Below are 22,188 nucleotides of genomic sequence, written 5' to 3'. Positions count from 1 at the left end.
CTATACATACACAACAGGCTCAAAATTAGGTCTGTTCCACTCAGGACAGACAGAGACCTTGCAGTCACTGCAGATAACTCTCTGTGGGCAGGTGGCTCAGTAGCAGTCAAAAAGGCAAAAAGAAAGGAACAGAGAAAAGAGAAAACATCGTTACACCACTGTATAAATGATGTATCCTCATTTTAAATCTGGCTATCCACTCTGGTCACCCCACCTCAAACGCAGGCAGAGGAACTAGAAAAGACACAAAGCAGGGAGAGACAGACAATCACTGGTATGGAATGGTTTCTGTACGAGAAGGACTAGACAAATTGTCAGTCTTCAGACTGGAAGAGACAACCAAGGGGAATGCTACAGAGGTCTATATGAGTGACAAGGAGAAAGTCTACAGGAAACAGTTATTCATTATTTGTCCTAAGAAAATACAGGACACCAACATGGCTATGACACAGCAGATTAAAAACTAACAAAAGAAAGCGTATATATAATTTGGTACAATGCAAAACTGGACTGTGGAACTCATTGGCACAAATCATGAGGATGTTCAAAATACGAGTGAACAAATGCAAAGAAGCAACGTTCATCCAGGGTTACTAAACACGATGGTGAAAATACAGTTTCTAGTCCTGGAAGTCTATCAAATGCTGGCTGCCAAATGCTCAGTGGATGTGCCGGAGTACAAGGCAGAGGTGCAGTCTGTAGGCATCCTCTATGCACCACTGCTAGGGGCAGGATAATAAGGGGCTTGGGTACTTGTGCTCTGGGGCTCTGACCACTTTCAGAGTGAAAGCAAGCTAGAGACAGCTTAGACCGTGGGTCTTCGTTAGCTTCTGTTAAGCAGAGCCAAATGCCCCAGGCAGGAGTTACAGCAGCATTTTGAGGGGGGAACAGGTCAGGAGCCTTCCCATCAGTGAGCAATAGAGGGTGATAAATTCACAGTAGTCAGAGTTGCTGGAAAAATGCAGGCTCAGGCTTCCCTAAAGCCACATTTCTTTGAGGGTTCCCTTCCCCCATCCTATTCCCAAACAGGAAAGCTGGAGCCGTATTTCCAGCATTCAGCAGGTTAAACAATCTTTAGCCTTGAGATCAGGCAGAATTTTTTTTCTCTGGGCCATGCGACCAAGGTCTGGTGGACTACGTGGCCTTACCGATCCCCAAAAATGCCATGGGATCTGAACACCAAGTGGGACACAATATTAGGAAGTTAATGGTGTTAGACTCAGGAAAACTTGTCTTTGGCAGCTGGCATGGGAAAAAGGTTAGAAACAGAAAAATCTTCCGTTGCACTGACAAACCTGATAAAAATTTTTTTCTGCCTCGTATCTCCCTTGGAAGTGAGCTAAAAAAGACTCCTAAAGTACAACTAGGGTAAACGTGGTCTTCTGCAAATAATTAATCATATAGTAAGAGAAGCACGACTCTGCACTGGAATCAATTAAATACCCGGTATGAGACAAAAATAGACATGGGGTTATATATGCCTTCACACCATGTTACATTCTAGAATTTAGACTTTCTATTTAACAGATTTCTCTTCATTTCCAGTTCATTCGCTTTTCTATCCTGGTGACTACACACATAGTCCTACATGCTAAAATCAAAGATTTATTTTTCAAAGGTAGTAACTGTAGAAGGAAAAACTAACTGAAGAAGAAAAAAGGGTCTTTTTAAATATTTCCAAAACTTTTTTCAGAGGTGTGTGAATCAAGTAAGATGCAAACAGCTGAGGGCTGCCTAATATCACTCTGCTCTTGCATTGAAGAAAAACATCCAAAGAAAATTTCTCTGTATGACATGACCTTTAACTCTGACACAAAATGATGTTTTATTCACTACCAAGTCTAAAACACACAACTCCAATATGTAAAAGAAGAAAAATGAGAGCAACAGCCTCACTGCAAATTCACAAATAATGATAATTATTAGTGCTTTTTCTTCCAAATTACGTATTATCTTTAGGGAGCTGCATTCCTAATTACTTCAATTTAAAAATGCTACAATTCAACCGGTAAAGATATTAATTTGCGACTCCTTAGAAAAACTGAAAAAACTATTCGGGCATCAAAAACATGGGCTTAAAAGCATCTAGTAAAATCCAACAAAATGAGCTATGATGGGCTTTTAATTGTATTGTTACTAAAAAGTAATGTTAACTTTTATACGCACACATGCACACATGTGCACACACACATCAAAAAGAGCAGCTTATGCAAACCTTATTCTTCCTTGACCTTGAAGTGGAGGGGGCTGTGGATTAATATGGAGTTAAAAGCTACTCAAACGAAATACAAACCAAGTAGCTGTTTTGGGGAACACTTTATCTTCACATAGATGAGCTTTTGTGTCTGTGTAAACATATATTTAGGCTTTAAGAAGGATAAGAAAAAGGATACAATGAATTCCACCAAGGATGCTGTTCAGTGAACATCACCTACTACACTGCCTGTAATTGCTTCTTCTACTGGTTAAATAACAATCTAGCAAGATTTTGTGATTTTGTTCTGCAAGGGTCTGAAAGAGCATTAGATGTGCCTGTGGTCTTCCAGTTAGAGTTAAAAATAAAACCTCCAGGTGAAGCACAGTTGAAACTACCAGATATGGGTGGTCTCTCCATAGAAAATCCCAAAGTAGCATATTTAAGCAACAGATATAATGACTGCAATTCAAGAAAACATGTAACTCCATGTCCATAAACCGTATTTGAGTAATGGCAAGAACAAGAGAAGATTTGTTGAATCAAGGCCTGCTACAAGTGTAGTAAACAGCTTTACCTGGGTAAAGCTTCATCTAAAATGAAAAGGGCAGATTGAAAGGAAATGCTGTGTTTGAACAATTACCCAGGTAGGTGGCTGCATGTCCTTACCAGAAGTTCAACTATTACTTGCATATGACTCTATGACTTTGTGCAGGTCATTTAATTTTGAAATTAAAGAAGAATAATGAAGCTTGCATCCTAATTTATAAAGACTAAAATTAATATTATATACTCAGTTTTGTAAGGACAACTCAAATATCTTTGAGGAGTAAGTACTTTTAAGACTGTATGGATCTAAAACTTTCCGGTCTCTCCTTGGAAGTTACTGAAATGGTGGTTCACTTTTACTTCATGGATGACTATAGGGCTCTCAAATTGGAGAAAGCAGAAAATAAGTGCAAAAAAGAATGTTATCTTTTTTTAAAAAAAATCTAATTGGAACTTAGTACAAAATAATTATTTCTCAGAATACCAGAGATTATTTTATGTGTGTAAAAATGAATAACCAAGTAAAATTCGGTAATCTGGCATGTCAATGCAGATGCTGTGCATATGCATATGTAATTGCATACACAGTCAGTAAATATCTGATTTATAAAGCAAAACAATCTAAAGAAAAAAAAAATCATTAGTGACTTTTATTTGGTAGCTGCAGACAGTTGGTTTAAGACAACTGTACTGAACTAACATCACTACGACAGGAAAAAAAACCCCTGGCAATTTCTGGCAAGAAAATCATCTATAATTCACTAAGTTGCTCTATGCCCTCACCTCACACAGACTGCAGCATGTGTGCTAATGATTCTGCAGAACAGCCATTAGGCTTACAGAGCCTCTGCAACTGTGCATGAAAAAATCCCTCAGCTTTCTATATAATGTAATAAAGATGGACAACTCATGATTTATCAGCGGAAGGGCCAGAGACACAGAAGCAGCTTTATGTGCAATGTCTCCTCAAAATTATTGACTGTTTGCAAAAACAATCAACTGACAAAGAACTGGGAGAATGCAAAAACCTAAACCAAACCGCAAACTATACTACATGGAAAAAAATAACTCAGTTGATATAATAAAATCCTTGCATTGTGAATTATGGGCATCCCGAGTGATACAATTACAGCTGTTAGTGGTGTAATTACAGTTGCAACTGTGCAACAGATGAGAATACAGCCTACCCTGAACAGAGAGGTGGTTATTTTCTTTATCACCTTGAATTTCAGAAAATCTGCTGATATTATACTAAGCAACATCCATTCTGATGGCAGGTTTTCTAATCTTCAATCAGTTACCACAGATCAGATCCAATGAATTAACATGAATAAAAAGGAGCTTGCTTTTGAGTACCTAAGGATGTTTTTATATGTATCTTTGTGTGTGTGTATGTCTATCTCTATATACACAAGCACACACACAAAAAAAGAAAAAAGTCATTCATAAACACATACCCAAAATTCAGCTGCAAGAAATTAAATGTTCATAATGAAAAGGTGACCTCTGGGGCATGGGGGAGAAGGAAACACTACTGAAAAAGCTGTTTCAGGGAGGCTATCAAGGAAAGAGTTGTTCTTTCTATTTGAAGCTCTTCCTGTGGAAGTTCTCAGGCTGGATTGAAGCCTTCTAATGTCTCCCTCTACGAAGCAATTTATAAATACCAAGAAACATGCCATTAATCTCTTATCATTTCATGTTGTATTAAAAATAGCTTAGTACATCTAGATATTTTTCTTCCCCTTGATCTTTTACCATCTCTGCTTACTTCCTTTTCAGGAAAGAGATGTCAAGAAAGCAATTTAGGCATAATTCTTAGTTTTGTTCCCCCATTTGTAAATTAAAAAGGGGAAGGACATTGTGTTGAAGCACTTGGCTCCTTTTCAAACGCCAGTGTGGATCACACAGATGTTCCATCTACACTAGAAAATGGGGGTCCCCCCGACACTACTCTCCTCCTGGGACACATGTAAATCAGATTCAAATTCAAGCTTCAACCACTGCTAGTCAAGGTGGAATGCTACAGAGGCGGAGGTTTGGAAAACTGGCTTAAATTTTAGTGAATGGTTTAAGCTTGGTCTTTACTCAAAAGCTTTCCTGCTCTATGGATTGGACAACTCTTCACATTTCCTGACCTGACTCACAGACTTTATTTATTAATGAGAGAGAACAATGTGGTGAAGTAATGAGATTCTAGTTATCATAAATACTACAAACAACTACGTACTTGCTCTTCTTTTCTGTACTGTGACCAAACGACCTCTCTTGCGGGAGAGGGACAAAGATCATCTGCATGATCTGCTTTTATGAAAAATGTAGTGATCACTGCAAGAATGACGTGGGGGTGAAAAGTTGTAAAAAGAAAACAGAAAAGAGAAAAAAGGACACGTGTTTCTATGCTTGTCTCAGTCCTTTCAGAGTTGATTTTCTTCAGGGATTTTGAATACCGACAAAATGTCCACTTGTTCTTATTCCCCGGCTTGGATGGCCAGACTGGACACGTGAGTTTTCACCCTGCAGCAGCCGATCATCGCCTCGTTCGCTTGAGCAAAACAAGCCGAGGCACTAACTGAAAAGTCAGGGCTGTGAGAATGGCAAACCTTTCTCAAAATCAGCAGGACTCTAGGCAACTAAAACAAAACAAAAAGTTACAAGCAGCTGCATGTGCTAACCTGCTGCCAGGTCCCTTGTTAATGCTTTTTCATTCTAGAATAACATCCTTGTTTTTCAGATTGTTTTTCTGACATAAAAAATAGCTTCAAACTGTAAAAATTGACTTTCCCAGAAGGACAGTGACTACAAAAAAAGTGTCTCTTTTCCTCTTTTAACCTCTAACATAGAAATTTTATTTATAATCAGCAAGTAAAAGAATTTTAGACCACACATTTTTTAACTGTCAGAATCTCTTTTGTATTTCACAGGTTAACTAAGCATCCATTTGCTTTCCTCTATTCCTAGTTTATGAAGCTACTCAGACTGGTAACAGTTTTTTGTTAAATTGAAATTTTATCACAGACAAATTGTATTTAAAGGATGATGAAAAATCAGGTGGACATTTATTGCCAGAATTTTTAATCAGTAAGGGCAAATCTGCAGAAGTCTGGACATTAAAGACTCAAGAAACTTAAGGTCTACCAGGAATGCTGAAGAGAACACATTGTGCTTAGTGTTACGATACATTTAGCGCTACTGTAAAGGGGCAAAATCTCTATTTCACATGCACATGTAAGACACTTTATGCTATATAATTCAGACTGCAGGCACGGCAGTGAGAGATCTCAGTCTCTCTGGCGAAACAACCATCCCTCTACACAGAGGAACATGACATGTGTCCCTGTATCTGCTGGAAATTTCAAGCCATAACGGTCACGTTTGAAATATTTTTACCTCTTCTTAGTAATCTATTGTACATTCACAAAGATCTCTCATGACCTGTGCTAGCTGTACTTTCAGTACTATTTATATCACCCCAACCACCAAAGTGCTCTGATACCCTGAACTAAAATAATTTCACTCTGAAACTGGAGCACAGCAGTGTGAGAAAATCCTGTCTTGGGAAGGGACACCAGCGATTTCTGTCATTGTGTGTGTGCCTCTGTGTGCATGTCTGAACTGAACGAAGGAATAATCTTTAGTAATAAATATGAACCTCGTAACAGATTTTTCACAAAGACTGAGATTAAAATAATTAACAATCACTAACTTAATATTACAAGAAAATTCCTAGATTGAACTGACATTACAAAATTTGGATTCAATACATTTATGTTTCATTTGTGATGCTACTTCTATTCTAGTGCTCTTGGGCAAGAAATCTAATCCAGAAGGCAGAGACAATCCAGCACTGAGGGAATATTACACGATCCCATGATTTTTGGCATGGTTGTAGAGTTAGCTCTGCACCTGTTTCAAGGCTCTCTTCACGGAGTGAATTAAGATTCTAAACACAAGTCAAGATCTCAGACTCCCAAAACAGTGCTGGGAGTAAATCACCTGGCCAGCCTTGACCTGTATCCCAATTGCTCTGGCACAGGAGTTCATTTTACTTCCCGGTGTACAATTTTCTGTAGTCAGTAAACACCGCTGAGTTATTTCAAAGATATAAACACACACTAGGAGGGTGCTGACCGTAACACTTTCTAATGGAAGTTTGGAGGAAAAGACAAAAGGAAAAAGACGACAAACTGATCAGTTTGATCTGATTTGAAGGAAAAAACCACAATGACGATGTGACACTGAAATATTCTAACCCTAAAATATACCCATCTAATCTCACTATGTGCGGAAGAGTAATCTCTTCTGGAATAAAAGGCTGTCTGCTCTCAATGGAATCAGCCTTTTCTAGATAAACCTAAATAAAAATGAGGGGGGAAAAAACAACCTAAAAAGCAAAAAAAGTTAGTATGAAAAGCAATCTTTTACTTTTGAAAATTGGATTTGTCCCATTTCAATTTTCTAAACATTTGCAGCATAACTCAAACTAGTCATCTGATATTCCTCTGAAATAAATGGGAAGACACATGTACCTACAGAGGGCAAATAATCACCTCTGTCTATCCTAGAATGGAATGAATAGCTGTATAGAGGTGTCCTCAGTGAATCCAAGAGGGAGAATATATGTATCAATTTTTAGATGTCTGGGGTTAGCCAAGATAAATATCCCAGCAAAAAATCCTAACATCCCTTGCTATTCTAAAATCGCATGCATGAATTCTTTATTAGCCTCAACTTACAAGAAACCGTATACTCTACATGAAGTATCAACATTTTTATCATATATTCTCAAATGAAGAGTACTCTCTGCCCTGAGGGGTACTGCCCCCTGCGCCTGCCGACGCATTATTGCCTGAAGACAACTTGAACAGAATATCAGTTCTGGGTCTCTGGGTCCCACTCCCTGCAGCAGTGCCCATCCCCAGCACCCGTGACAGACAGCACTCACACAGGCTGATGGGGCTGGTGTGGGAACGCTTCCCTGGTTCGTGGCAGAGCGCTACGTTTTAGGAGAGAAATTAGACCAAAGCAAAGGTGACCATTTCAGTTCAAGAAGACCACGCGCACACTGGGAAAACACAGGTTAGGTAAAAGCCATGCACATTATATACCTGGTCGTGTGGTGAGTCCTCTGTCTGCAGCTGGGCGGGCGTCGACGGGCTCAACTGGGCATGTGCGGAAAAGAAACAAACAAAAAAAAGCACACAAAAAATAAACAAAATCCCCCAAAACGATAAAGTCAACTGCTCCTCCATTGGGACAGTGCAGGAGAGACATACAGCATAAACAAAGTTAACAAAGCAACAGCTAGAAAAGATCTGCCTTCAGTTAATCCTGGAAATAAAGGGAAGGGACAGGCACATCTACAAAAGGAAAGCGTCACAGCTGATGTGTCAATTTTAAATCATATTCTGGTTATTGCTTAAAGTGAGAAGCCATCAAGATCAAAGAATTTCTGTCTATAGGGTGAAACGATATTCATTACGTGCAACCAGCTGCCTCATCAGAATTGGCAGCAAGAACAGATATGATGAGTAAGTTCTTGCAGCCAGTCTTGATCAATGCTGACTGACAAACCCACTGAATCCTGATGCCTTTTTCCTTTCAATAGGGATTCTTTACAGCATCGGCTATGAGGTTTGAAAAAAGTAAAGCACATTTTGAAAATACAATCAATATTTCATTCCGATATGCTGTGATTTGTAGACAGCAAATTTGTCTTCCAATATTTGAAAGGGAAGCAAAGGAGAAACACCACTTTCTACCCGATTGTGTGTCATACACAATTTTATAGCTCTTGTATTACTGTACTGAGGCTTTACCAGCTGAAACCTAAGGTTGATGGAGCTCACTGCCATTAACAGAATGTGCAAAACTTTTAATGCTGTTTGAGTCATTACCTACTGCCTCAGTTAAGTCCAAATTGAACACATCAGAGAAGTTCACTAAAACAGTCAGATTTTTTTCCCCTTTTTTTTTTTTTTCTGTTTCTCTCTTGCAGCAATACTGTTACCTTCCTTATCTACCCAAGTGTCACTGTCAGACATTAAAGTCAGAAAAAAAATTTTACGTTGTAGCTTGGAATTCAGAATTTTTTAAATAAGGTATTCTCATACATTTGGATTCACCATTCAAGTATGAACCTTCTAATCAGCAGTAAGGGAGCAACAATAACATAGGAAACCTGACAAAAGTACAGTTTTCAATCATGAACTACTCGCTGTATTTGGCCTCAGGAAATCACACTAGCTGATTAAGCAAGGGGACTGCCCATCTGCTTGGGAAGTCTGTGTCACTTGCTGAGTGGCTATGTGTTTGACAAACAACCTATGGTGCTTGTAAGTGAGAGTTTGTGTGGCAGTCATGCCCTCTGTTCATGGGAGACGACTGCAATAGCTGCAGCCTCTGTAAAAAAGCAGTAAGTCAGCTTCAGAGTAGCCGCACACTAAAAATGCATCTGCGCACCTGACTTGCTTGTGTTTCTCAGAGCTTGTTGGTCTGGTGCTGCAGAGACAAGCCATCAAACCCCCTGCCTTCACAGCAGTGCAGAGCGGCACCACCAGACCATGTAATTGCTTTCCTTACATAGCGCTATACAAAAAACAATTTCCATCCTTAACTAAAAACTACCATTTTGAGTATTTTCCTATTTAAGTCTTCTGCTAGGTTTTCCAGTGCTGTCGGCACCAACCTGCGGGTAGGTCAGCAGTAACTTTCAGTGAAAAGGACTGAAGGGAAGAAACAACCAAGGACAAATATTACCCAAACTGCCCCTGTAGAACCCTCCTCCATTGCCCTGGCCCCCATCTCCTCCCTAGAAGGCTGAGGGGTTTTATTTCCCTCCCGCTCAGCACTCTGTAACTCTACATGCCCATAGCTATGGTGAACTGAGAGAGCAGGTTGTTGGTAGCAACAAAAATGAGAGCAGGTGAAGGGAAAAAAGGATGGAGGAAGTTTCTGTTGTACAGCTGCATGGACCTGACCTCAGGTAATGCAGTATCTGTGGCACTAGGTGAAGGTACTAGTGTTGAATAATTCTTCTTGTCATCTGTAGTTTTGGAAGCACTTTACAGGGGAAAAGGCAAACATTACTGGCACATTTCATAACTGACACAAACGTGAAACAACCTGCCCAAGGTCACACACCAGCCGCAGGTTGCAAAAACTGGAGGCCAAAGCTCAGAGTCAAGGGTCTTCCAAAGCAGATAGTGATTCCAGGCAACTGAGGGCAGTGTGCCTTGGCCAGCACAATATGAAGAAAGGCTGGTTTCTGACAGCTCTGAACTGCCAGCTTTCAAATTCCAGTTGCATTTTAAAACCTGCGTGTTCTTGCTCTGGTATTGATGTACACACAAACAGCAGTTACCTCTGGAAAATCTTGTCCATGTGCTTCCTCATTGCCTGCCCCACTGGACCACACCGCCTCACAGTTGATACAGAGGAGAAGTTTAAATCTATTACGGTATTTATCGATACTCAAAATTCTAATAGGTACTGTGCATTATTATAGAAAAAGCATTCCGTTTGATGCACCAGAATCATATTTCTCTTGGACACACTTCCATGTGCACAGAAGTACACAGAATTAAGACTGAAAATTTATCTTCCAAATAGCCTTATGAAACTAAATTGGCAGGTAACTGCTTATGCTGACTACCCAGGCTTCATACAGGGTACATATCCCACCTTCTATCTAACGCTAATACATCTCAGAAGAGCAAGAGCATATGTTTTTGCTTCTCTTTTCAAAAATAAAAGGTGGATCGAGAAGCTCAAAAGTTGGTACAAACCAGCAGGTGAGGAGAGGTATGTTTCACCTACCAAGAACAGCGTTGAAGGGAGTAAGTGGCCAAGTCATAAAGGTAACACGGTACTGTCACAAAAAATCTCCCTTTAGGTAAACTTTGTCACTAAGGCTAACTAACTGCGTGGCAAAATACAAACGGTAAAATGCTAAACCCAGTCAGTCATTGGCAAAATGCCCAGGGACCTTGGCAGTGTCAGAGCTTCAAGCTGTTGGGGTTCTACCCCCACCTCTGAAGGTGTGTTTTTTCATTGTTAAAATCCAATTTCCTGACAGTTTGGTGGTGCCTTTTGCAGTGTCCTCAGGGGAGCATTTTTCATGAACCTAATTTGTATTGCAATATGCTAGACACATGTTCAGCCATTCGAGTTGTGTAGTGTATTACCTGGTGCTTTAGATTCATTTCTTTGGACCTTTACTGGGAAACTACCTCAGGGAAACAACAAGGAAGGAAATAATTTCAGAAAATACTGAGCTTTCAAGGTCTTTTTATTTGTAGACTATTTTTCACTCGCTCATCAGAAAAAGCAATTTTAGTAAAATAAACTGTTTGCATAAAACCAATCCTTTAACCTAAACATGCAGTTTAGATTGGGAAAATTTCAAATGGAGTTATGAAACCTTGAGATTATATGGCAACGTACCAATCCAATACATGATTAATATCTCTGGGAGAAATCTAGGATTACATCGTGGCCATGGAAGAAAACAGGCATGGGAACTAATTACAAATTTGAGGTGTTTTTTGTAGTATTTTAACTTCATCACTTGTATGCAAAACACTGGATACTTTGAAACTAAGATTTAATGGCTGCATTTCCTTCCACTTTTTCCACAATCACATTTTGGTTCATGAAACGGTTCATTAAAAACAAGTTCTGCTGCTGTGACTGTGCTGGAGGGGGTGGGATCCCAGGTCCTAACCCAGCCAGCTCTGGGACCTGTTTAGTTGCCTCTCAGATGTCAATGGTCCCATTAGAAATTTGTTTTGACAGAAATGCAAATTTGCAATGAGGTAAATTATTTACCTGGTGTGCCCGCTCAGGACAGAAGAAAACTATTGCTCACGTAGTGCAACAGCTCTTTGCAGTGAAGCAGCCAAGACTCTCCTTCTACCTAGAAACCCACCTGCATATGTCAAGCTGTTATTAATAGCACTCTGGCTTTGTGTCCAGCAGTTTTAAAAAAGTTGACTTCACCTTTCAAACTAGACTAGTATCAACAACTGAGCTTGTAACTCGCTTGCTATCTGAAACTTCTCCGGCGGTCTGTGTTAAATCTGCTGGACCTGCCACTCAGCAGATTTCCCACATACCAGGCTATTCATATTGAACATGCTGTGATTTTCTTGATGGTGCTGAGTACCCTCAGCCCTCACCCAAGTAAATGGAAGGTGAGATGCTCAGCTCTCTGATTTTTGCTGGCACGATCAGCATCTCCCAGCAGCAAGAGATGCTGACTGTCACTAGTGCTGCAATGGTTAGTCACTCTACAGTATCTGAGGTTTCTCTAGCATATGATTTTTGAACTTAGACCTTTTTTGATCAATGGTTATCTGTCAAGAAATAGCAATGACTTGCTCAGTAATGTATAAAATACAAAACCCTCCCTGAATAATTTATTGTGTGAAAAACAGACTACGCAAAAAGATCTTCAGTAGAGAGGTAGAGGAAAAAAAAAAGGAGAAGAAAGATTGTGTCAGTTGTTATTTCCTTCTTGCTATTTCCAAAGCATATTATAGCAAGACAGACACACGCTTTTGGAAGCAATTTAGACAAAGTCTGGGATTAGACCATGGCCATGGAAGAAAAGAGGCATGGGAAGTGAGGACAAATGGCACAGTTAGTCCTGGGTTTCTGGAAAAAAAGATGTGGGAGACGAACACAAAGGAAAAAGATGAGGCTCTGAAATTCCCCTTTGATACTACCGGCAAAGGTATAGAGAGAGAGTGAAGAGAGAAAGAAGGTGGTGTAGGCATGATCACGTTAACAATATCATGGATTGGATAGCTGACAGAGAAATACGACAAGAAACAAGAAGGATTTGAAGAGGTTTAAATCATCAAATAATTTGTTTCTAACTGTGCCAACTTAATGCTAATAATGGCTGGCTGAGCAGAATTGTTTGCCACAGTAACTTCAGACAAATACAAGCCTGATATAAAAAAAACCCAAACCCTTACTCCCACCAATTTAAGGCACGAAAATTAAAATATGTTCCCACAGTAAACATTAAGAAGTGCTGCAACAAACTATGTAGTGCATTAAAATACATATGATTCATAATTAAACAGTGTGTTATTCAAGCAGGAGTTTTTGTTTCTTATTTGCTGTCATATATTTTAAAAGGAGAACCACCCTCAATATACTTGCCTATGGGAATTCAGTGTCACATTGAAGTATATACCCTTCATTATTAAATTCTGGGCTTAGCCAGGTTTCTGAAGGAAAGAAAGGCTTGTGTGATTAAACTGTATGTCTGGGTGCACCTGTCTACCTAATAACTTTTGAACTTGGTGACTGAGATCAGTACATTCTGAAAACTGGGAGGACAGACTTCAAAAGTAATTAATTCCCCCTGCCAAGTTTAATGAAAGCAGGCAGTGGGTATAGAAGCTGATGCCCTGTGTGCCTCAGCTACAGGGAAAACTGCAGTGAGAACTGTATTGGAAAATTCCTGCAGGACAGACACCACCATCCAGACAGTGGCCTGCTTGTGGCAGACACCTTGACGCGGATGCTACAGCGAGCTGCAGGTGATTCCCCTGGAAAGTGAAGTTCAGCCTGGCCCTGCTCAGCCACCCGCACCACCGGCCAGCACCTGATGCAATCCAACCAGCTGCTCTTGGCTGCTCAGCATGTCACTTGGCTGCGAGTGCCCTTCAGATACATCTGGAGTCCTTGTCACCACCTCCCTGTTTTCTGATTCTTGCTGCTGGCCAGTCCACTGAGTTTGCTCCAGCTCTCTCTGCCCTTTTTCTTGGTCCCTACCTCTACTGCTGACACTCTGGTGGTCTGATTTTAGCCCTGCTCCTGACCCGCCTTCTCCGCTTCCCCTCAAACCCGGTATTCTTCTGCCTCACGGGTTTGTTGACCTTTGCTCAGATCCTAGCCATGTCCTTTTTTCACTTGATCTTAGGCTTCTGTCTCCTGGGGATGACCCGCTTTGATCAAAAAACTGGTTCTGACTGCACTGATTTCACCTGGCCTCAACACTAGACCTGGCAAATCAATGTTCACACCCAGTATTTCTATCTCCCAAGCACTCAGCTGCCTACAGTCACTTACACATCATGCTGGAGTGAGACTGTGTCAGGTAGGTCCCAAAACCCATTCTGAGAGCAGGTATAGCCTAAGACAGTGGTTTCAAAAGACTTCTGGAAGATGTTAAAGTCTGTGCAGTTCAGCTACACATCACAGATCCATGAAACACAGATCTGCCTGAAAAAACGAACTTCGGCAGCTCCAGCCCCTGTGAATCTATATCTGCTTTGCAGTAACAAACTTCCACTATTGTGATTAACTTAGCACTGAGTTGAACTGATAAAGGAAAACAAACACAATAGAAGGAACTGGAATGACATGATCTAAGTCCCTTGGGTTTCTGATTAATTGGCTCCAGCACGTAAGTAAACTACCAATTCCAGATTATACATAAACTATTAAAGTACTATACAGTCACTTCAATAAATTATTCCATGAACAACAGAAAATACTCCTCAGGAAAAAGGTTTTCACTAGACAGTTGCATTGCTGAGTATCCAGGAACATATCTGCAGTATATTCCAGAAAACCAGTGCGGGGCGGAAATATAATCAACTCTCATGCTAGGACTGTGCTGGATATGTAATCATGTTCATGCCAGCAAATAAAAAGCTCTTCCTTCACTAAAACACTAATTTCATAATGGCAGAAAATCTAACAACTTATCTATCTTCTTTAGCTTGTCATCATATATTTTATAAGACTGTCACTCATAATTTCCCGGAATTTATTCTGGTTTGTTTTTAAAGGAAAGTAAGCTCAACACTGAAATTTATTGTATGTCTAAATTCCAAATTTTAGTCAGGATTTTCTGTTCCATCAAAGAGACACAGCTGACATGGCAGACCAGTTCTAAACTTAGATTTGAAAACCTCTATCCTGCTTACATCAGAAAGATGTCAATTTTCAGGGAACAACATGAAGAGAGATCAAAAGCTCAACTCAGAATATTCTGTGGTTTCTCCCACTATTGTACATACCTTCATTTTCAGTATTGGCTGGAACAGAATCAACACCGAAGGGATGCCATGGCTGAAGGTCATCTAGGCTGAACTCTCCATCCACTGGAAGAAGTTCAACTGTGGTCTTAGTTTCCGTCAGTGAAGGCATGAGAGCATCATTTCCGTAGCTGATTCTGGGTTCGCTGATCATGTTGGCCAAGACATCATCAGAATAGTTTTGCTCTTTCTGAAGTAATTCATCTGCAAGGAAATTTCAACACAGAAATTATCTGAAGGAGCCTGCATTTCTGAGGAGCTAATTCCAATGCTATTAAACTAATAATTTACTGTTATGAGATTCTGTTTTCTTACGATAAAGAAAACATAAAGGCTTGGAAGAGTCAGAACTCTGATAAGCACTGCTGCTAAGTAAGGCATTATTTTGAAACATCAACCAGAATTGTTCAATAGCATTTCCTACCCACATTTCCACCACTTAACAGATCATAGGTCTGTGCTTTACAAGTTCCTGGACTCTTCCCCACCACTCTTCTAAAAAGTACAAATCAATTCCCTTCAACTCAAGATGTTTCCATGAGTCAAGAGGCCCACAGGAAGGAATGTCTGTTTTATTTCCCCTTCCTCTTAAATGCTCACTATCAAAGCTCATCATGGCTCTTAAATCCTACATCACCACAACAGTTACTGTATTAAATTGCGCTTACGGTAACACACTGAATCTGAACAAACATTAATTCTTTTAACATACGTAACTTTTGCAAATACTGCAGTAGTTCTTTGCTAAAAATCTTAAGTTGTAATAGGTGTCTACAGGCAAATAATTTTACAAGTCACCACAACCAAAAGCTGCGTAGTGTTATCTGGGTTGGGTTTTTTTTGGACTTAAGCACAGTGAGAACCATCAAAGCACTTTCAGCTCCATCAGGTGTATAGGACAGACTGTCCAACTCAGTGTTAAAAGTAAGCTCAGAGGTAGTGTGTGCTTCATGATTAAAATTTCAATTCTCTTTTCAGTAGTTCATCTACTCTTCATCTTCCCCTCCACTGCCTTTTCTTTTGTAGGAGCAACACAATACTTCCAAGTACTCTGAGAGAATTCAGTGCACAAAGCACATTAAAGCAAGCAATTGCAATGAAGAAGATAACTGCTAATAATATATTGATGTAATTAGTATGCAGATATTGTGGAGCTAAATAGTTTAGAATCAAAGGCCATAAAGGTTACGCACATGCTTGCATTCACATGACTGCTGATGATACAAAAGCTTTTATTAAGACTGGTTTCTCTTTTCACTTTGTAAAGGAACCCTGATGGTCACTGCTTCACAGCCACATCTGAAACCTGCAACAATTCAGGGACAGGAATCACCACTCTACTTGACAGGCCCTTTATGTCAATCCATAGGGACTCACTTATTTCCCAGTATCGCCAGTGCAAAAATGCATCTACATATCTATACACACCAGAGCTTTATAGCCTTCAGTAAAATCTTTTGAATGTTTTTCCCTCCCAGCCTTGCACTGTGCTGTACCACCACCGCAGTGCACTGCACCCATGCAGCAGCTCTTCAGAAAGGATCCCCAGTGAGTCAGGAGCATTAGATCTGGCACCACTTCAGTGCCTTTGTCAGCGATGATGCTGTAGGGCTCTGCTCCGCAATACGTCTCTTTAAAGACAACCTCTTAGTGATGCAGTTCTCTCCCACTCCATTACTACACCAAATTCGGCACATCAAAACTAAACAAAAAGTTGTAATTCCAGTCCTGGGGCAAATATGGGTCTTGAATCTCGTAAAATGATGTTTTAAAATAATTTTTCCTGTTTAAACAGCAATTGCTTTAGTAGACAGTAAGCTTACCGTGTATACAAAATTTAATTCTGTGATTTAATTTGTTCATTAGAATGACATACTAGACAGTACAGAAAGCCTATATAAAACTGAATTGTTTTTCCCTTCATGTTCATTTTATTGAAAACAATCTTATTTTATAAGATACATAATAAATCTTCAGCATGGAAGGCAATAAGATTTTTATCTCCTCACTGCACTTACACTAATCCTTTATCAAATTAAAGCGTCTCCTTGTATTAGAGGAGGGACAGGTGAGGCACTTCGATATTCTGAGCAGACATTGTATCACGTGACAATGTTAACTTTCATTAGCTAGGGACAAAAACTTGACAAAAAAGGAGCTGGATGTTAATGGCCTTAGTGAGAAGTCTGGTGTCCAAGTGCCTTGCAGGAAGCCACAGGCAGTACCAGCTGAGCATGTTATAATACCAAGTCATCATGGATCACAGGAAAGTGAGCATTACAGTACTGCCAAGCATCTTTTACAATGAGGGTGGTGAAACACTGGCCCAGGTTGCCCAGAGAGGAGGAAGATGCCCCATCCCTGGAGACATTCCAGGCCAGGCTGGACGGGGCTCCGAGCGACCTGATCTAGTTGAAGATGTCCCTGCTCATTGCAGGGGGGGTTTGGACTCAATGACCTTTGAAGGTCCCTTCCAACCCAAACTATTCAATTATCTTAGTGCCTGCAAGCCTTTCGTACCCAGGAACCAGAAGAGTTTTGGGGTGCAGCTCCCCTTGTTCCCACAGTCCTCCCAATCCCCGTGGGGCAGGTGCAGAGAGCTGCAGCCCGCGCAGCAGTGGCAGGGAGCAGTGTTGGGGTGCTGTGCCCCAGTCACCCCTTGTTTCCGAGCGGTGCCGATTCTCCACAACTCCTGTCTGTTCCCCGCTGCTGATGTGCTCTGTGTTACCTGCAGACAGCTCCTGCCCTTGGAAAGGGACAAACACTGCACAGAGATGAAGGAGCAGAGGGAGAAGGATGTGGCTCCAGCAGTGGAGGAGAGGCACTAGGGCTGGCACCACACTCGGAGGGAGGCCACGGTGCAGGCACGGTTGGGCCCGCCAGGCTGACAGCAAGGGGCACTCGACTGCCATCACGATACCGTGCTGGTATCCCAGTCCCCAGGGGCTGGGAGGGATGTGCACACAAAGCCTCTCTCTCAGCGCTACTCAACCAGGAGCACGTTGTCGCTGGCGCTTGCAGGCTCCATTGTTTCCCATTCAGCTGCAGCGCACAGTACGGACATTAACTGTCCCCCACAATAGCTCAAGTGAGGTGGAGAGATATTACAACCAGCAGATTATGATCACATCCATTTTACAAATGGGAAAACAATGGCCAAAATGAGTCAAGCCCATCTGACATGATGAATCAGACACTGAATGACAGGGAGAAATTTGAAGTGCCTGGCTTAGAAACTGTGCTGGAGTCCATTTGAGTGAGGCAGCTGTGTCTGCAATGAGTAAATGATCTGCAAACAATTGTTTCAATCTCTGAACTGTCAAAAAAGTTTGCCCTAGGATTTCCAGTTACTGACACTAGCTGGCAAAGTCCAAGATCAATTTTTCAGCGTTGATTTTGTTCTAAGTATCGATGGCTAGTTGAATCATCAGTTACGCTAATGGAAAGCCGTACGGCCTCTCTGTTACACATCAATACAGTAGTCTCTCTCTTCTTCACACTTGCCAACTCAATTCCCCTGCTCTGCAAAAGACAATTCCCTAAATAAGCAGGGCGTACAGACACAGCTGGAGGCTAGAATGTGCATTCAAAACTGTTTCAGAGGTTTTCTTTGTGTGGTGAATATCTTCATTATTAGGTGCTGAAAATAGAGAGATTCTAGGCTGCTCTTCAAAATTTCATCTCCAGTCAAACTAACAGGCCAAAAACTCCATGACAGTCTTCCTATAATAAACTTTTTGTTGCTCGGCTCATTATCTCCTTGTAGCATTCTGCTAAGTCCTGCCATAGAGAAGAATAAGGAGGATGTTGAAACTTTTTGTCCCTCTGAGACTACGTGCTCAAAAGGAACAATGACCTTGGAAAAACCCACACTTGGCTGGGACTGCAAACCTCCCAGCAGCTCTGGATTTGGTGTGAGGGCACCTTCAAGCACCCAAACCCCTTCTTTATCAGGATGAGTGACAGGCTCACTTCTGGTACTTCAGTAAAATGATTCTCAGACTTATTATCATCTCTAAGGAAGTTTCACTCATTCTTGGGCTCACTGTAGGCACTCCCCCATGGGTCATTACTAGTCAACAACAGCATCTAGAAAAATTGAAGTGAAATAAGCTTGGGAAACTAAACAGAAGGGTAATACCACAACAACCTCCTTTCAAGACTATTTTCATGTCCTGCAAAGAGACACACAGAGTCAAAAGCAAAGAAGGAGCAGAGGAAAAGAAAATTTATTACAAAATCTTCTGGTGGACACTGGATTGTTAGAAGGCATTTGTCCACAATGCCCCAGACCACACTTCAACTTGAAAGGCTTTGCAAAGATCACTGTACTAGCAAAGACACCCTGACAAATCCCAACAGAGGTGATAGTGCCTTTGAGTGGCAAAAACTATGCTATTTTGTAACTTCATCTCCTTTTTATTGGCATACAACATTGTTTCCAGTGTTGGACTCTAGGGCACACTTACCCTAGCCCTTAACTGGAACAGCTATAAAGACAAGGGCAGCAATCCATTAGTTACCTTTGAAAACACCATTTTTGGTTAGTTCATGGTGCACTATTTCAAACTTCCCAAAGTAATTATAAATTCGATTGTTGTCTTTTCAAGGAGCCTATCTATCTGATGAAAAGCTCTGCAATAACTATTAAGTGCAAGAGTTTTGCATTTACTCAGAAAGAAGCTTTAAAACTGGCAATTGTAATTCTGAAAGCTCTATAAAGCAATTTAAGATTTTAAACTAGATCAGAAACAAAGTGCACCAAAGCCACCTCTTCTAAATAGTTATTAAGATGCTATCAAATTAAATGTCATAGCTCTGACCCAATACCACACTTTCTTTGTAAAATGACATCTATGTGATAGAATATATATTAATTCAACAAATAGAGGTTTGGGAGGCAGCTCAAAGAAACACAGCATCTTATTGCCTCATATTCATCATCTTATCAGTCACCATTCAGTCTGAACTGAACTTGTGTTCTTCCCAAAGTTATGGTTTCTTTTGAGCATGTGCTTTCAAAATGACAAAATTAAAAAGTGTCAGCAATCTCCCTGTTCTTCTTAATGGCAGAAATTACAGAGTGCTTGAGTCATAGCGGTTGCTTCATCTGCACGTGCACACTAATTATCTCATAGCAGTTTTAAGGCAGTTTAGATCATACAAATGCTGTACGTCACAATTAGTATTCAATAAGAACATTTACACAATCATTTATTACAGGGCACTTGGTAAGAGGTAACGTTCAGCTGCAGCTTTCAGTTGTACGCCTACTTTATGGGCTAATTCTATGTGTCACAGTTCATAATCTTCAACACAAGCATGTGCCCAAAGGAGTTGCGCTGGTGTAATGCAGTCAGGTTTTAACTAAATTAGCATGTCTGCATCTTGTCAGCTGTATGAATCAAAACTCCCTCAAACTGGTAAACATGAAAACAAGACCTCCTTAAAGACTTTGCCTTGGTGCATACTTCAGAAATGAACAAACAAACAGAAACCTCCCAAAACCAAAACATTATTTACCTGTTTATCTGCACTTACATTAGATCTCTTACACAAACTGACAGCACACTTGTAACCCACAGTTACACCAGCAGCACTTCCACAAACTTCATGCAAATGAACAGATGTATTTCACATTGAGAAAGCACATACATTTCCTCTTACAAGTTATTTCTACTGAGACAGGTTGTAAATAAGGGTTGATGTAAGGAACTCCTAAATACAAAGTATTAGCAGCACAAGTTTAGAGAGGCAATACTTATTGTTCAAAGGGTTTCCTGCGATGAATGCGAATTCTACAGTCAGAAAGGTAGTTAAGTCACTGGTATATTATGTGGGTTTCATACACATAACTTACTGCATCAAGCAGGAGTTCCTCACCTGACGTGAAAGGAGCAAATACACCAGAAAACACCATGGGTATGTCCACCAGCCTCTGCCCCAGTCAGTGGAAATTTCAAGCACGTGCTTAAATGTAATCACACTGAAGTCTGTGCCTAACCACAAAGAGTTAAGCTCCACTGAATTTCAAGCATATTGTTATTCTAAAATGTATTATAAGACTATAATGTTACATGGTGGTGTCCAGTGATAGGATGAGGGGCAACGGGCACAGACTGAAGCACAGGAGGTTCCATCTGAATATGAGGAGAAACTTCTTTACTTTGAGGGTGCCAGAGCACTGGAACAGGCTGCCCAGAGAGGTTGTGGAGTCTCCTTCTCTGGAGACATTCAAGACCCAGCTGGACACATTCCTGTGTGATCTGCTCTGGGTGAACCTGCTTTAGCAGGTGGGTTGGACTAGATGGTCTCCAGAGGTCCCTTCCAACCCCAACCATTCTGTGATTCTGTGATATTACTAGGTGTCATAATTACAATGTTATCAAGCTGCAAAACACAATTATGTGGTATTCAGTGTTGAACTAATTCATTTGTACAGTACAAGTCAAATATAATTCAGAGAGCAACTCTGATAAGAACTTCATTGGCAGTGACCTGCCCACTGGCAGGTGTGAGAGTGGCTTTGTTGCCTGCGTGCTTTGAAGACGATGAAAGAGCGATATGCTGGATCATCACACTGAAATTCTGGAAATGAGCCCGACCTGCAATGCTCAGATCCATACTGACAGACAAACGTGACTATGGCATCAGATTTAAGCTGCTTCTCTTCTGGTTAGCCTGTGAAATTACACCACAGGTGGTCTTATATGAAAACCTTTACAGTGCAATACATCTCTCTCTCAGGGTTAAACTGAGACCGAAAGAACAAGAACCATAGAAAACAGTATTTTATAGTTCTTACTTTCTGTCTTTTAGAGACATTGCCATTAGAGCAAGAGTAAGTAGCAGCAATAGTTTTTCAGATTTCAGAAATTTCTTAGGTATATAAAAATCTTGTTCAGTAAGGTAAAAGGACTTTTCCTTTTTTCGCGTTCTCAGAAAATGAATATTTAAGGTATTATGAAACAGCTGACCTAAGAAATTTTTCCTAGAAGTTAGTAATATAATAACCATTCCACAGTCTTAGACAACACCCTGTTGCATAAGAACCAAACGTTAGAAGAAATACACCTTTGAACTTAAGAATAGCTGCAATATTTAGAACCATACTAAAAAGAACGTGCTTCTAATATATTTTTTTAAAGTAACAACTTCATCACTTTCATTTCTTTCTCATTTCTTGCTGCTTCTGCTCTTTCAGCATATATGGATTTCAGTGTTTCCCAAATCACACCTTAGAAACAACGCAAGTGAGTCTCCTCCTGTAAGCAGGTACATGTAATAATATTGCAGTTAGATTTCCCTGGCAGACTATTTTTTTTTTTTTAATAATTTAAGTCAAAAAGTGCAACTTAGAATGCAATTGTTCTTCTTTTGGAGGTA

General features: G+C 40.5%; 1 protein-coding gene across 1 annotated transcript in view; it reads right to left on the bottom strand.

Annotated features, from left to right (window-relative positions):
- Window positions 1–22,188, bottom strand: part of APP (amyloid beta precursor protein) — a 217,225-nt gene that overhangs the window by 14,984 nt on the left and 180,053 nt on the right. Inside the window, exons 13-14 of the mRNA XM_065650893.1 lie at window positions 14,785–15,006; window positions 7,849–7,902 (exon numbers count right to left, since the gene is read on the bottom strand). Coding sequence (XP_065506965.1) covers window positions 7,849–7,902; window positions 14,785–15,006 — 276 coding nt within the window. The remainder of the gene's footprint in view (window positions 1–7,848; window positions 7,903–14,784; window positions 15,007–22,188) is intronic.

Source organism: Caloenas nicobarica, chromosome 1, assembly GCF_036013445.1.
Source record: "Caloenas nicobarica isolate bCalNic1 chromosome 1, bCalNic1.hap1, whole genome shotgun sequence".
In the NCBI taxonomy this organism is placed as follows: Eukaryota; Metazoa; Chordata; class Aves; order Columbiformes; family Columbidae; genus Caloenas; species Caloenas nicobarica.
This window is presented reverse-complemented; position numbering and strand designations above follow the sequence as displayed.